General features: G+C 54.0%; 3 protein-coding genes across 3 annotated transcripts; all 3 read right to left on the bottom strand.

The window, feature by feature from the left end:
• Window positions 1-292: 292 nt before the first annotated feature.
• Window positions 293-968, bottom strand: VOLCADRAFT_47929 (uncharacterized protein; the record flags this gene model as incomplete). The annotated part of the gene is made up of 2 exons (XM_002949822.1): window positions 293-436; window positions 894-968. Coding segments are annotated over 2 exons (219 nt in total), but the record flags the coding sequence as incomplete, so codon positions are not given.
• A 6,306-nt stretch (window positions 969-7,274) lies between these two features.
• On the bottom strand, window positions 7,275-10,240 carry cdka1 (cyclin dependent kinase; the record flags this gene model as incomplete). Its single annotated transcript, XM_002949821.1, has 8 exons — window positions 10,084-10,240; window positions 9,799-9,983; window positions 9,601-9,718; window positions 9,470-9,519; window positions 8,945-9,068; window positions 8,237-8,371; window positions 7,783-7,982; window positions 7,275-7,374 (listed from the first exon to the last, which is right to left on the bottom strand). Exons 1-8 carry the CDS (start codon window positions 10,090-10,092, stop codon window positions 7,275-7,277), a joined length of 921 nt encoding a protein of 306 aa, XP_002949867.1. The 5' UTR covers window positions 10,093-10,240.
• A 3,016-nt stretch (window positions 10,241-13,256) lies between these two features.
• On the bottom strand, window positions 13,257-14,871 carry VOLCADRAFT_104508 (uncharacterized protein). The gene is made up of 4 exons (XM_002949820.1): window positions 14,711-14,871; window positions 14,501-14,623; window positions 14,112-14,202; window positions 13,257-13,701 (listed from the first exon to the last, which is right to left on the bottom strand). The coding sequence occupies exons 1-4, from the start codon at window positions 14,771-14,773 to the stop codon at window positions 13,679-13,681; spliced, it is 300 nt and encodes a 99-aa protein (XP_002949866.1). The 5' UTR covers window positions 14,774-14,871; the 3' UTR covers window positions 13,257-13,678.
• Between the last annotated feature and the right edge of the window lie 417 nt (window positions 14,872-15,288).

Below are 15,288 nucleotides of genomic sequence, written 5' to 3'. Positions count from 1 at the left end.
AGGGGGGGAGAAGTGGAGATGTAGGAAGAGCGAACGAGCTGAGGCCAGTACCGTAAGCCGTGTATGAAGAGAGCTGATGGGGGCAAGTATGTAGTAAGTATGTATGTAGTTAGCATGTATGTATGCATGCGTGTTTTAACAAGCACACGTAGTAAGGAAATTAGGGTTTCGGAGACGTCTCAATACACACCCAAACTGCCCCTCCCCCCCTCCCTCCCCTACCCCCCGATTCACCCGCCCAAACTCTCGAGCTCCCCCCTTTTCCCCCTTCCCCTTCCCCTCCCCCTCCCCCCCCCGGCATCACCTTGTTCAGCGCCTCCACCAGCAGCCCCCAGTCCAGCAGGGGAGCACCCGTGTCGGGAGCGGCCGCGTGAAACACAAAGTCACGAAACAGTTTGAGCACGTAACGGTCGCCCGTCTCCGGCCAGGTGGAGTCCTGAAGGAGGGGGGGAAAAGGGAGGAGGGAGCGGTTTCGGAGCTAGACAAATGATGCTAAGCGGGCGGGCGGGTAAAACTGGTGTGGAGAAACATCAACGTCACCAAAATGCAGTACGAGTACGAGTGTGCTGATTCAGCTGAAAAGCACATGTTCCAAGCAGCACCTCTCAACCCCAACCCGTCCCCAACCCCCGAAGTCACCCACATACACATGCGCACGTGCTCACATACAGATACATATACAGATACACATGCACGTGCGTACACGTCTCCCCGATGGGGAAAGGGTCCCAGGAGCAATTCTTTTGTAAGCACAACTGCTTGAACGTAGATTCGAATTGGAACGCCGGCTTAGCAAGGGCCCGGACCAACCGTCCGCCATTATCATCCTCTTCCACCCTTCACCCCCCCCTCACCCCGTCTTGTCCGCCGTTATGAAGTCCATCCCCCGCCACGGGCCGCTCCGTCACGAAATTGAGTTTAGCCAACAGCCGCAGAAGCCGCCCGTTATCCGCCTCCTTGCTGAGCTCGCCGACCTGCAGGCCGGGGGGGTGTGTCGGGGGGGGTGTGTCGGGGGGGGGGAAATAGGGAGGGGGGACGAAACACGAGCGAGTGGCAAGGAAAGGTAGGGGATAGGGGGGAGGAGAAATGAAGACACGGCGGGTTTTAGGGTTGACCTGAAGGGTTTGCCTCCATTGAGATGCCCTAGGGGTTTTTGTGTTGGGGGGGAAGGGATCTTTAAGAATTTTCCAATGTAACAAAGAGAACCCTAGACCCCTAAACCCGCACCATGTTGTCCAGCACCACTCCCGCCCCGTCCAGCTCTGTGAAGGCCCGGTCCGCCAGCGCCGCCACCAGCCCCCGCCAGCTGCCCAGAGGACCGCCCTCGGAGGCGGACAGCAGCGCACCCAGTAGCCGTACAAGCTCGGGTGAGTAGTGGGCGGCCACCAAGTCCAGGGAGGGCGCGGGACCCGCACCTGCACAGCAAATGGCCAGGAGAAGGCTGCCCATGGCCTGGTGGGGGCGGGGCGGGGTTGAAAAAGTGTGTCACAGCGGGGAGGGGTTCTTTTGCCTGTCGTAGAGGGACGGGGGGAAGATGGGGGAATGGGAACATACATACATACACACATACATACACGACTGGCCCAACCTACAATCCCCCCAAATATAGCAGCATCCGCACCATCCCGAAATCCGCACATATCCGTACACCCCCGTACACCTCCGTACACCTCCGTACAATCCGTTTACTTACCGTTATGTCCTGCCTCATAAGCAGCTGCATCTCCTCCTGACCTGGGGGCGGCTGGTCCCCCCCCAATAGTGCGTCCACAATACCCACACTGCCGATACGTAGACGACCAAAACCCGTCAACAACACCTACAGACGTACATATATATGTTAGTACAAGTAGGAGGAGACGGAGAAGGACGAGAGGGAAAGGAGAGGTAAAGGAGCTAAAAGATAAGATATAGGGTAAGGAGGGAACAATAAGACCGGGTAGGCAGGGGGAAGGAGACAGAACGCAAGACTGGAACAGTAGCAGCGGCAGGAGTAGCAGTAGCAGCAGCAGTCACACTAGCAGCAAGCGCAGTAGCAGCAAGGGCAATAGCAGTAACAGCAGCGTGCGGGAGGGGAGAAATACACATGCCATTTCGTGTTGCTGGAAGACTGGCAACTGGAGCGAGACGCGCGCTGCTGCCAGTACAGACAACGCACACACACACACCCCTGTCCATTTCCCCCCTTCCCCCCTCCCCACCACTACACACACACACACACTCCCCCCCACGCAAAGGTGACTATGAAACATACATACATACACACTTACATACACAGCCCAAACACACCTTGCTAGGATGCAGACAGGCAGGTCTCAGCAGCAGCCCGCACCCGTGTGCCGCCCTCAGCGCTGACGTAATCTGTACGGCATAGCTCCACACCACCTCTTCGGGCGGCGGCTGGGGCGCCGAAACCAAACCCGCGGCGTTCATCTGTTCGAGGGGAAAGTAGGAGAGCAGTACGGAGGATACGAGAGGAAAAAAGTTCCGGGAAGTGAACAAGGCAAAACTATTACAAATAACAATATTTTTTAAAATAATTTTGACCAACGGGATGTCACAGGAAGGCAAAGGATGCTTCTTGACGGTTCTACTGCTGCAAGGTACTGCCGAAGCGCGCAGCTGAGCCAGACATTAACGAGGGTGGAAGCCCACCAACTAGGAAAAACCTTGCGGAGACCGTTATAGTCCGTTCACTGACACACACACACACACACACCCCACAAACTTGAACCTATTCAACCGTCCGCACCCGTACATTACCCGTACATTCCCGAATACCCAACCCCACGTGCGGCACGCTCGACCCGTACTCTTGTCCACGCACGCCTGCAAAACCATCAGCCCCCTTTCCAAACCCCCAGCATCTCTTTCCCCCCGGGGATTGATTACCTGCGGCATCAAGTGCGCCGCCACCAGCGAAACCGCCCCTGGATGGAAATCATGCGCAAACACAAGCGCACTGCAATCACCTCCGCCTCCACCGCCTCCTACGCCTTGCTGATGCTGGTGTTGCTGCTGCCCTCCGGCCTCCAACATCATGGAGGAAGTTGTCGAAACCGAAGGTTGGTGGTGATGATGGTGGTTATGGTTATGGTGGTTGTGATGGTTGTGCGGGGTGGTTATTCCTGGTAGCGGTGGCGGTTGTACGAGGCTCTCTGAGGCTAGGAATGCGGCTCTGAGACCAACCAGATTGGGGTGGTTGGCCAGAGGGGCCCAGTGTTCAACGGTCTCACGCGCCCGTGAGAGCAGCTCAGCAGTTGGGACGACCTAACGAGATGTTACGGAGTGTGTATGGGCCGGGGGGTTAAGGGGGGTAGGGGGGAGGGGGGGTAAGGGGGGTAGTAACAAAAAGAGGTAGGTAGACGTTAAAAAAATCCCATTCCCAATGTCCCCATAGTAGATGCGGTCAAGGAAAACTGCTGCTACTGCTGCTGCTACTGCTGCCGTAGATGACCGTGTAGTACACCCCGGGCAACACTCTCCTACCGACTATATGCCCACTACCTCACCCACCACCCACACTGCCACCCACGAGCAACGCAATGAATCCACCGGGCAATCCGTTTCTCGTTAACTACCGCCCCAACCCCCATCTCAACTACCACCCACTCCGGACCTGTCTAGGATCTATCCGCCGCAACGCCGCGGCGCTGCCGTCAACCGAACTAATTCCCTTCACCAAGGAGGTCCGCAATCTCAGAGCTGCTGACGTCATCTCAATGCCCTGGCTGCTGCCCCCCGCCGCCCCGGCGGCCATAGGGCCCATGGCGCCCTCCTCCAGCGGATATAGGGTGTGGTACGGACCCAGGCGGAATGCGCCGCCGCCGTAGTGCTCATCCGATGATTCGTCGTGCCACTGTACACAATGATGTACGGCATTGTACGACAGAGTCAGGTGCAGTACGGTTGCTTGTAAGCGAAAATAGTACGAATAAATGTATGGATGAGCTGCAGCTATTGATAAATGTGAAGACTCGCAGTAGAGGTACAACTAACGGTTAACGGTTAAGGGTCACAAGCACAGAGCAGCTCCGGACACACACGCTGCATCTATCTGGTGATCTATTTATTTCATTACTTACAACAACGTTTGGCTTACATTTGCATCAACACCGGAATCATGCAACAATACGTCATCATTGTCACTTCTTACAAAAAAGACGTCCTGATATAGTGAAAAGGCATCCTGCAGGTGGTCCCGTTCATATGCTTTTCGACTGACGGAGGATTCGGTTGACAGTTAACAATGGCCGTACCTGCGCCGCCGTAATGTACGACCGCTGCTGTAGCTGCTGTCTGAGGCCCTCCTCAACGAAATGAACACCCACATACGCCCGACCAGGGCCCGACAGGTAAAGGTCACGCTGCCTGTACGACGGTAAATGGCTGCCGCCACCGTTGCCATACGCCGTCGGAATCTGCAATGCGCCCATGTGACCCACATGGGCACCTCCGAAACCACCGCCCATCATGCCCCCGACTGATGGGTGATGCATGACGCCACCGGCCATGAAGCCGCCGCCTCCGCCAACGCCAACGCCGCCGGCGGCAGCACCGCCGCCGCCAGGGCCAACGCCGACACCACGCCCGCCGCGTCCTCCTCCCCGCCCCTGCATCTGCCCTGGAGATGATTCCACGGAGGTGTTGTTGAGTACCAATCCCGGTACTGCAACGCCTCGTCCGCCACCGCGCCCTGACAGCGCCCCAGCCGTACGACCCGGCTGAAACTGACCAATCAGCGCCGGTGTAGCGCTCGTGCTGCCGCTCCCGCCCCCGCCCCCACGGCCGCCGCGGCCGCTGGCGGGTCCCCGGCCAGCGCCGGCTGCGGCTGCCGCGGCAGGAGATGCCGCCAGCGGTGATGGTGACGGCGACTGAGCCGCTGCAGCAGATGCGGCTGCTGCCGGCGGCGTCGAGGCGGCGGGGCCACTTCCCCTGCGCTTTGATACAGCGCAAAGTGTTGCTGCCTGGAGAGTGCTTGTGCGTGTGCATGTGCGTGTGTGTTGTGTACGTGAATGAGTGTTTACAGCGCGGAGATTTGGATGTTGCCGCCTACTGCTCCTGAACCGCATTGCACTTCTCCCCGAGGTCCTTTCACCCCTTGTGAACTGGTGCGATATCCATCCGTCCATTCCTATGTTACGTTTCCCAGTGCGCCTATCTGCTCACCGGCCGCCGACAAGGCCATGACCACTTGCGGAAGCTCCCGCCTCCGTAACCCCTGCTGCGTCAGCTGCCGGCCTGCGGCAACATCCCACCACATTCTGACGTGTGCCGGGTGATGTCAGCAGTTAAGCTACGAAAAATGTTATGTGGAGCGCGAATAGATAGTATTTAGCATAATGGACAGTTAAAATTGGGGTAGCAGCGGAAAGGAGCAGCGAGAAGAGACCATGCACATGCCCGGTCAATTGGAACTCCGACTACGCCTGGGCGCCACCCCTGGGCCCGCGCGCATCACCCCGCCCATCATTCAAATCCCCTTCCACCACTCTCTCACCCGCGGCCTCCTTTCCCTGCGCTGTTGTCAGGCTGCTTCGGTACGAATGCAGCGGCATTAGCCGCTAACTTTGTGGCTGGAACTTTGCCAGGACCGACCTGGACTCCAACTCCGCTTTGGACATTGCCATGCACAGCACCCTTGCCTACGTAAAATCATCCGGTCGCGTTGGGTGCATGGACACCCACGCAAAGGCAGAAGGACGCGAACGACAAATTGCGTTCCTTAAAAACCGAGGTAAGCCGCACTTTATCCTTGAGAAGTAAGCAAGTCGGTGGAAGGATCATCGTCTACGTTCCGGCCTACCGGGCACGAACGGCTGTGCCTTTACGGCCGATTCTGGAAAGCCGCCGCTTGTTGCAGGCGTTTTGGGCTGTGGAGACCCGCTAGGAACAAAAGGAGCCGCGTTGGCCTTGCCGGAGAGGGAGTTGCTGGCATTGTCTAGTTGACCGGGACTAGGCATATCGCGAGCTCGCTGTCACTGAAGATTCAGACTTCCTCAATACTCATGATACGGCTAATCGAATTGTGAAACTGTCGTCGTCCCGATTGTTTGTAAACGTGTGTGACCAAGCTAAAGCCGTTGGATACGCGAAGCCGACGCAAAACTATCCAATACTGATTTGGGTAAGAAAGCACTTAGCAAGAAATGAAATTATTTATGTCTGACAAAGGAAATCGGTGTTCAAATGCAATGATACGTGCTGTGGACTTGTAACCACCGCCGGCTCAAAAGACGAGCCGTAAACCCGACGCAGGTACAACATAAGGATGTATTGTGTAAAGAGTCCTCCTCCGCACTAGGCATTTATTTCCCGTCAAGACTCTGACGCCATCTTTCACTTGAAACCGTTGCCGCCTCAGCTACAGAGGTCTTCTAACTACCCCACAGCCACTGCTCGTAGTTGACCCATGCACCAAATCCTGTCCCCCCTGGAGAATTCGAGAGCACCTTTATCATGAGTTACACACCCTTGGCGGTCGGCAGGAAACCCTTTAGAAAACCCTCTAGTGTATGAAGTACATGGTTGATCGAGCTCACACCGTTACAGGCTAACATAGCAAATGACGATTGGGAATCACAATCGCCTCACACCGCTCCGCAATAACATTAACAAAAACAAGCCAAACAAGTAGCAGGACAGCGTCCGAACACAGCAGACCGTAGGTTGTCCAAAACCTAACTAGAGGAGTGATATGCACGGATCGTATCCGTGCTGAGCTGTAAACCTAGGTAAACTCACCACCGTTTCCTCAATGAAGCACGGATGACATACAGACTACTAAGCAGGCAGCTATTAGAGAACCGAAAGAACCGAAAGTAAATCAATAACATGTCAAACAGAGAGCAACCAATGTCCTACCGGCACAGCGCCAAGATTAGCTCATGTCCTCTTAAGTCTATAATGACCACGCAATCGCAACAGCCGCGCACACTCCGTGCACTTTTGCCGAATGGAGTGCCGAAAACATCCTGGCTACTTCGGAGCTAGTCCGGAACTAGACACCCTGAAAAGGACAAACAACCCCACTACATTCTTTCCTAACACCAGATCAGGAACGTTGCGAACGACAGGCAAAAGGTAAACTGACTGGGAGAGCGCGCACGGCGCAGCTATACGCTGGGCATGCAGAGAATCGTAACACCAGCCCGACAGGATACCCAGCACCCTAACAGCTACAACGTGGACAAAAAAATTACGTACAGCAGTGTATCCCGCGGAAGATTCTGCTGCCGGAATAATATAATCCACCACGACGTCCAGAAGTCCTATCAGTGCTGCAACACGCCACCTTGCAGACCCCCGCTGGCTCGCATCTGATCCCGAATCTCGTCGAAGTAGGGGTGGTCCAACGCTGCGCTCGCCGTAATCCTGCGACCAGAAAGTTAAAGTTTTCGTAGCGTTACACCCACACGGATACAAGGTGAGGCCAGCAGCCGTTACAACTATGGCGAGCCTGTGGACTCCATTTCGATCATTGAAATAACATACTCTCCCAGCGCTACGAAACATGGCTTGTGGAAATCACATTGTTTCCGCTGCTCAGATACATCACGCATACATGCAGCACACATGGCACAGGCTGTCTACTACATCATTTACGATGCCCGCGGTCCCGAAGCTCCTGAGCGGTCCTGCATGAATTCCTGCCAAAGCATCTGACCATGCCACCCCCTGCCCTAGGTAACCAATTTATCCCTAAACCTAAATATTATCCTCACCCTATATAAAGCATATTCACGCGGCTACCGTGGATTCACGGGTATATGGCTTCCTTACCGATGTTGCGGCGTGTAGACCAGCATGCGTGCCAGCAAGTCAACGCCCTGGGGCCCCAGCGTTGGCACCGCCGCCGCCAAATTTTGTGGCCGCCACTTGGGGAAGGTGTCCTTGTAGTCTGGCAAAGCGGAGCATCCAACCCACATCGTCTCGTCCGGCGTGCCGAGCAGCTGAAAAATCTTGTAAAGCTGGTCGATTTCCTGTTCCCGTCGATTTGGGTTCGGATCGTAACGAACTGGGACGACCGTCCACGCACTAATGGTTTGGTCCTAGACTTGTCAAATCGTTTGGTAACGATGTGGGTTAGGCTCCAATGCTCTAGCGATTTGGGTCAGGACAACTTCGGACGCCAAGCATGCGCTGGTAGCCGCACACGGAACGGCTGCAACTCCGCTTGCGAGAATTATAAGCCAAACAAATATCGCCCCGCCCATCATCTCTACGTACTACTCACCGAATCCCCTGGGAAAAGGGGCTTGTTGTTGACCATTTCCGCGAAAATGCAGCCTATGGACCAGATATCTACCGGTGTCGAGTACGTCTTGCTGCCCAGCAGGATCTCAGGCGCGCGATACCATAGCGTCACCACCTACGCAGTCATTCCACGGCCAATCTTGCTAGGTCTAGGGCTAACTTGGTTAGCTCATCATCAGCGTGCAGCAGGAAGCACCAGACAAATTAATCAGGTAACGGCAAACAACCGTCGCTTGGTAGACGCATGCAACGCCATCGCAACCAGTAAACGTACACAGACGGGTCCCTGGTGCTGTTGGTGCGGCTACCGCATGCCCCTCGAAACAGCACACCGACGAGATGACCCTTGCAGCATGGGCTTCTCCCCTAGTCACTGTGCAGCATAGTAAACCCCCTAATCATGTGGCACAACTTCCTCGCGTTTCTTGAGGCTATTTAAATCATTCCGTAACGGTTATACAAGTTACTAATTCACTTTCTGCTGCTGCCTCCACAACTTAATACTTCATGCTTTCAGAAAAATGGAATATTTGTATTCACCTGGCGGGAAAAAATTGTCTAAATTACCTTGTTATAAAAGCAGCAGGCAAAACACCCCAGAATGTTTTCCTCCCCAGAACCCCCAGAACCCTCATAAACTCCTAAGTAAACGGCTTCAATGGAGCCACCCGCCCAACCCGGGACTCACTTCGTGCGTGTACGCACGAACTGGTATTCCAAAGGCACGGGCAAGACCAAAGTCCGCCAGCTTTAGCTGATTCCGGGATCGGTCAATGAGGAGGTTCTGCGGCTTCAAGTCCCGGTGTAATATCCTGAAATCGAAAAGAGAGAGGGAGATTCAGTAGTCAAGACCATAGGCAAACACAGAGATTGACGTTATGCAAGCCGCAAAAGCAAAGTCTTGCGGGACCACATCTTAGGGTTTGCTGGATGCATGCAACCCCGCAAAAGTGTGCAAGCATACCCTTGTACGATTGAGTAGTTCCCAAAATGCGCCATTTCCTTCAGCCCCGGCAGGCGGTCATGTGCGTCAGTAGACCGCGAAAGTTAGTATTGAGTTTGCAGAAAGGCTCTGGGGCCGGGTGCATAGGGCAACTAAGGCTGGGAGAACCCGGGGCTACTGGCACGACACGGGGAACAAGCATACGCGCACGGAAACGCCCCCTTGCCCCAGCATTGCCCATTGCTAGAGTCATCCCAAGCTCCATCCTACCGTCTGGAATGGCAGAACGCAATACCGCTCAGCATTTGCCACATGTACACCTGCAACGTTTCGGGAAGAAACCGAATGAATTTACGTTGGAGCTATAAGACAACGGCTGCTTTGTATAGTCCTGCGTGCACCTTGATGAGCCGCAAATTGCGATTGAACGGTGCGGCGTCCATTTGCTTTTTCAGGTCCAAGTCCAGGTACTCGAACACTAGATAGAGACGCCGATCGCTGTAAAGCACGTCATATAGCCTGCAGAGCTATGAAGGTATGTCTCGGCAGGCTACAGCACATATCACGCCGTTAAGCCCTCCGACGCTGGCATCTCTTACCGGACGACGTTATCGTGCCTTAGCTCCTTTAAGAACGAGATCTCCCGAATTGCTGTGCTGGGAACACCTTCATCCTCCTGCTCTAGCCTTATCTTCTTAAGCGCAACAATTTCATTTGTATAGCGGTCGCGCGCCTTGAATACAACACCATAGGTCCCCTCTCCAGCACGCTCCAACCTCTCATACTGCACTTTCCACAGTTAGGACCTTTTTACACAAAAGAACTGGAGCAAAGCGCACTACCAAAGCGAAGTCACACCGAAACTAATTAGCGAATATGCACACCTTATCCATAACGAGGCCAGGTCCTGATGACGAGAGGCCGCCCAGCGGCCCCCTCACAGTTGCGGCCAGTTTGAGGCAACCTGTTTGCCACGGAACACGACCGACTTCGGCGTATAAAGGTCGGTAAGGAATACGTAAATAAGCACGTTCAAAGGTGGTAAAGGAAGCTCGGTATACAAGTTCTTGGTACTAACAATCAAGGCCGCCTCCCAACAGTGAGTTGGTTTTTCCCGCCCGTACGGCTGTCCGGTAACACTCCGGTAATATTTCAACGAGCACTGTTGAAGAGTAAGATGGATATGGATAAGAATACGGATTTTGTGGTTAAATTTCTAACCGTCACAAAGTAATATGGCATTTTTAAGACATTACGCACATGGAAATGTGTAGAGCTGTTGACCCTTGATGCGAAGCCGATGGCTGACACGTCTTCTCCTGTCAGTTCTAGCAGTAACGACATGACAAATTTGCTGGTACTTACATTCCTTGGATTCAATTTGTCACAGGGAAGGCTAACTGGAGGTTAGCCAGGAGCGCATTGTGCAAACCAGCGAACACCGTCGGAACACCATTCAGCGAGCAACGTAATCATGGCGCAAGGTGCATCCCCTTTAGGGGGAACAAAAAGGTTGTAATCCCGCTTACGTGAGGCTGGCAACGCTGTACACAAATCGCCTTTCACTCCCTCAGCAGGTCGACAAGAAATCCATAACATGGTTACTAAAGAGACAGGGTGCATGAGGCGCGTCATGTCGCCTGTGGTCAACCCACATCAACCGCTTCGTGTCAAGTTTGACCTGTTGGATAGCAGCTCGTACAGCACTGCGCATCATCACGCACGTCCACAAAACTCCACCAACTTGGTCTGCAGTCCACGAACCCACGATGGGCTGCGCACCCATCGGCCGTTCTCCGCGCCTTTACTTGGCAAGACCGGAATTTCCCTAACCAGAATGATCAACTCTTTGCTTGTTGGTCTGAAATATCCCCTTGCAACATCAATCGAATTCTAATCGGGTCGGTACTTCTCCCCGGTCGTCTCGGCTGGCAACGGGCGGTTGAAACCTCCCTTCCGGTTCATGTACTGGCGCGCCGTCCGCAGCGTTGTCGTTCGTGTTGCTGACACCTTGGCTGCAGGATCCTCCACCTCCTTGCCCTTAGTGCTGTCAAAAGTGAACGGGATGCCCATGGCCTGCGAGGAGCGACGACAACCCTCACCAAGATGCACGGGTACTTAACCAACAATGATACTTAAAAGCCACGAATAGAATTCACTTGCATATATCCCAAAGGATCCCGTCATCTCAAGGCTAGGGCTTTACCTTAGAAAGGCAAGCAACCCGCACGCCGCACAGTGAAGTCACTGGTCCATCGCAAGTACCCTACCCTCCAGCCTTCACGCAGGCGAGGCGCCCCACCTAGTCATACATATATACGTACGTACATACATACATACAAACAGTCGGCGCAAAAAATCGTGAAACGCACCTGCATCATCGCTATTTCCTCTGGAGTGATATCCGCATCCAAGTTGACCGCCTGGGACGCGTCCTGCTCCCCGCCACCGTTCATGTCCCCCTCATCCGAGTCCATTCGGCCATCCGCACCACTCGAGGACCCCCCCCGGTGGCGGCGCTTGCTGCCGTGGCGGCTCTTATGCCGCTCGCCGCTGCGGTCGCGTTCGCGGTGCCGGTCGCTACCACGGGATTTGCCTTCACGCCTTCGGAAGCAAGTACGACATGATACGGAGCAAGTATGACACACGGTGGAGGAAACCATGAAGAAAATGAATGGGGGGACGTGTGGATTGAAGCTAGCTGCCTAATCCTAATGACAGAAGCCCGATGGTAATTGTTTTTCCATCATGGAGGGGAACCCTGTAGATGTTTTTGAACCTCAAGGAAGACGGCCGGCCATGGAGAGGGTCACGAGAGGAAAAAAGACATGGGAATGATGCCGATGATTATACAAACATACATTCCCTTCCGTACAACAATTTCTGCTGGAATAGGTTTACACGTCACTGGACTATGGAGCTTGCATCGGTGAAAACACACGAATCCGCACCGCACAGTCACCAGGAAAAAGTGCCCCAATCCCAGATCCTAGGATTTAATAATTGGTATGCTGATAATTATAACGCAGACGTACTTGTACTCACCTGTCTTTAGAACGAGATCTTGACCGACCGTCCCCACTGCGACTGCGGCTGCGACGTTTCTTGCGTTCCTTTTCCTTCTCCCGGTCGCGATCCCGATCACGCTCTGAACGATCACGCGGGCGCTGCAAATGCAAAAACAAAAAAAGGATCAAACAATAATACGGTCGGTAAGTGTGGTTAGTAACATCATTAAGAAGGGAATGCAAGGGGATCACACTCACGGGTACATCGGGTACATCCGCAGTAAGTAATTAAAACTTCAGCAGCCATCCTGTTTTATTCTTATGGGGGCCCGGAGGGAAAGAGGTGCAGGGTGTGGCTACCGTGCACACTCCCCGTTTCCATATATGCCCCCCCCCAAAACAAGATGACCTTATGCAAAGACAATAATCAACAACCGTGGGGCGTGAAGTACGGCTGTGTGTGCGATCGTGCTACGAAAGAACCTAGGGCAGTGCTAGTCCACAGGAGTCAAGTCACCACATACTTCTCTGCCACGAACATATAAACAGATAATGAGGACAGCACACAAACGCTCATGCAACATCAAACAGCTTTACATTCAATCTTACAATTTCGGGCGGCCAGGGAAGGACGTGTGCAAATAAATTATGTTCCGTGGCAATGTCTGTATGCGTCGCGCGCCAAAGAATTTCAACCAAGAATAAGTGCATGGTCGAATACATTCGTGATTTCCAGAACTTCCGGACCTCCGGGCCGAGAGTTACCGTGCCCGCGTATGAGGTTGCATGGATTATCGCCCCACCCCACACTCCCCTAGCTGAAATAAAGCTCCCAAAGCAAAGCGCTTGACACCTCCTAAGGTTACACAGCGGTTCCTCCCCTGCCCTTCACCTCATGCTCGGATGCTGTGCCCCTCTCCCCCTTCCCATTTCCAACAGCTAGTCATTCGGACGAGTCGGCACTTTACCCCTTCGCCTCCTCTTACATCGTACGGTTAGCCCCTTCTTCCCCCCCCCCACTTTGGACGAGTGCCATACGTCCTCCTCACCTCCCGCTCCGAACGCCCTCTGTCTCTGTCGCGCTCTCCACGATCGTACTCCCTCTCTCCTCTGTCCCTGTCGTACTCTCGCTCCCTGTCCCTGTCGCCCCGATCCCCTCGACGGTCGCTGCGGTCCCGCTCCCTGCCATAGCCACTGTCGTAGTCCCGGTATCGATCCCGGTCGCGATCACGATCGTCGTCGCGACCCATTGCACCTGAACTTCCGCTACGGCTGCTGTTGCTGCTCCTTCACGCACGGCTTTTAAGTTTTTTTGTTAGCAAGTTGGCTGCACGAAGCAACACAACAGCCGCCTGTCCCCTTAAGGAGCTAACACGTGCTTAGACGCTTTGGTACAGCTGTTTCCAATGTCGGGTCTCCTTGTAAGAAGAGCCAGCATTGGCCCAGCTTACCGCACTACACCAAGCCGCAGCTATGCCTTGCCAGAAAGCGAACCTGCACAATCCATCATTGAATAGCCATAAACGGCAACATGGCCCAATGTGTGAACAGTTCTGGAATGACCATGTTAAGTATGTGGGGAGTTACCCCGCACGCATGTATCATGAGCTGTGTGACACACCGGTATCCAACGGCAGCGAGGGGATTGCACCTGATATGTGTGTATGTATGTATGTATGTATGTGCCACAGAAGAGAGCTTCAGCCAAATCCATACCAGGACAGTAGCTGCAGCAGCAGCAGCAGCCCGCCCTCAAACACGGGGAAAACGGCACCCGCACATCTCCAAGAAGGCATGCACAGACTTGCGCAGGTGCACACGCAAACCCTAAGTGCTCCGGGGCCCACACACCGGAATCGGCACCACACCTCCCCAAGCATTGTGCTCGGATTCGTCGTCCCCACCTGCGGCTTTGTCTGCCGCGCGATTGATGGTCGCTGCCAGGTACTTTGCCCGACGAGCGTTGGCCTCCTGTAGTTCGTCAAAGTGTTTCAACTGTGCAGGTCCAGGTTTGAAGCGTTCAAGGGTTTGGGGGTTAGGCATGGGGATGTCAAGTGGTGGGGTTTGGAAGCATGGCTTATCAAGGCACATTTGCGAGTAACATAGCCAGGTGCTTAGGCCCGTAACACACGCACCAAAACAAGAGCCTCTGCGTCATTACCAACGTAATCCCATCCTGTAAGCACTCCCCCCATACAGAGCGCACGAAGCACCGCCGCCAAAACGATCAACTAATCATATGCCAAGTAAAGGCTATGCAATAGCGACCAACCAGGTTGATAATCTCACTCACCCAGCTTGCGGGGCACGCGTCCTCAAATTGCGTTCGCTGCAGCTTACACTTTAAGGGAATTTGTGCGCCCGGTGCAAAGTCCACGCCTTGCTCCCTCACACACGAGTAGAACGCGTCCCTTGCCTAACTCATAAAATCAAGACAGCTTCACATGAGCGAGTGCCAACAAAGGAGGTCAGCCATGAAACAATCTAGTTCAGTAGTTCCTACCGCGTGGCAGGTTTTCCTTGCAGCCTTATTTAAAAAGGTAGTAGGCGTCTCAGCAACAGACATAGGTAAGTCAAGGCCTCGGCTTATCAAGCACGTTCTAGACGCTAATTCGATATCATAGCACCGTTGGACTTAAGGCTGCCACAGCAACAACAGTTCCGAATATGGCAATGCACTGAAGTGGCAAGGACTTGCGACATGGTCAGCATGCTGCGCTTCCATTCATGATGATGTACGAAATACGGCCAACTACGGAAAAAATCCCCCTATAAAGTGTGCAGATCAGTCAGTGTTACGCTGGGAGATGCCTGATTTGTTTAGAGCTTCCTGGCAGGGGATCTTTGGCACGGAAGGGCACACAATTGAAGTAGGACCAGTAGCCAGCCACCCCCTGGCTGCCTCGTATTCGTGACCTGCTATACACGAGTTCAATGTTAAAGCGAACTTATCACAGTGGCACAAATGATCAAATGAATCATAATGTCGGAGCCGTTCGAGCCTCCCTAAGACGCGTCCGCACGCATGTCACACGCTCCCCGGCGCCTTTCGCAGCTTCAATACAACGGAAGCACGACACG

The sequence above is a fragment of the Volvox carteri genome (assembly GCF_000143455.1).
Source record: "Volvox carteri f. nagariensis unplaced genomic scaffold VOLCAscaffold_16, whole genome shotgun sequence".
NCBI classification, from domain to species: domain Eukaryota; kingdom Viridiplantae; phylum Chlorophyta; class Chlorophyceae; order Chlamydomonadales; family Volvocaceae; genus Volvox; species Volvox carteri.
Note: the sequence above shows the minus strand (reverse complement) of the source record. Positions and strands in the feature narration are given on the sequence as shown.

Excerpts from the sequence above, each read along its gene's own strand:
- VOLCADRAFT_104508 (XM_002949820.1), bottom strand. The coding sequence starts at position 14,773 with ATGTCTGTTGCTGAGACGCCTACTACCTTTTTAAATAAGGCTGCAAGG. Across the intron at positions 14,624-14,710 it reads CAAGGAAAACCTGCCACGCG|GCAAGGGACGCGTTCTACTC; the intron begins GTAGGAACTACT and ends TTTATGAGTTAG. Across the intron at positions 14,203-14,500 it reads ACGCGTGCCCCGCAAGCTGG|TTGAAACACTTTGACGAACT; the intron begins GTGAGTGAGATT and ends GGACCTGCACAG.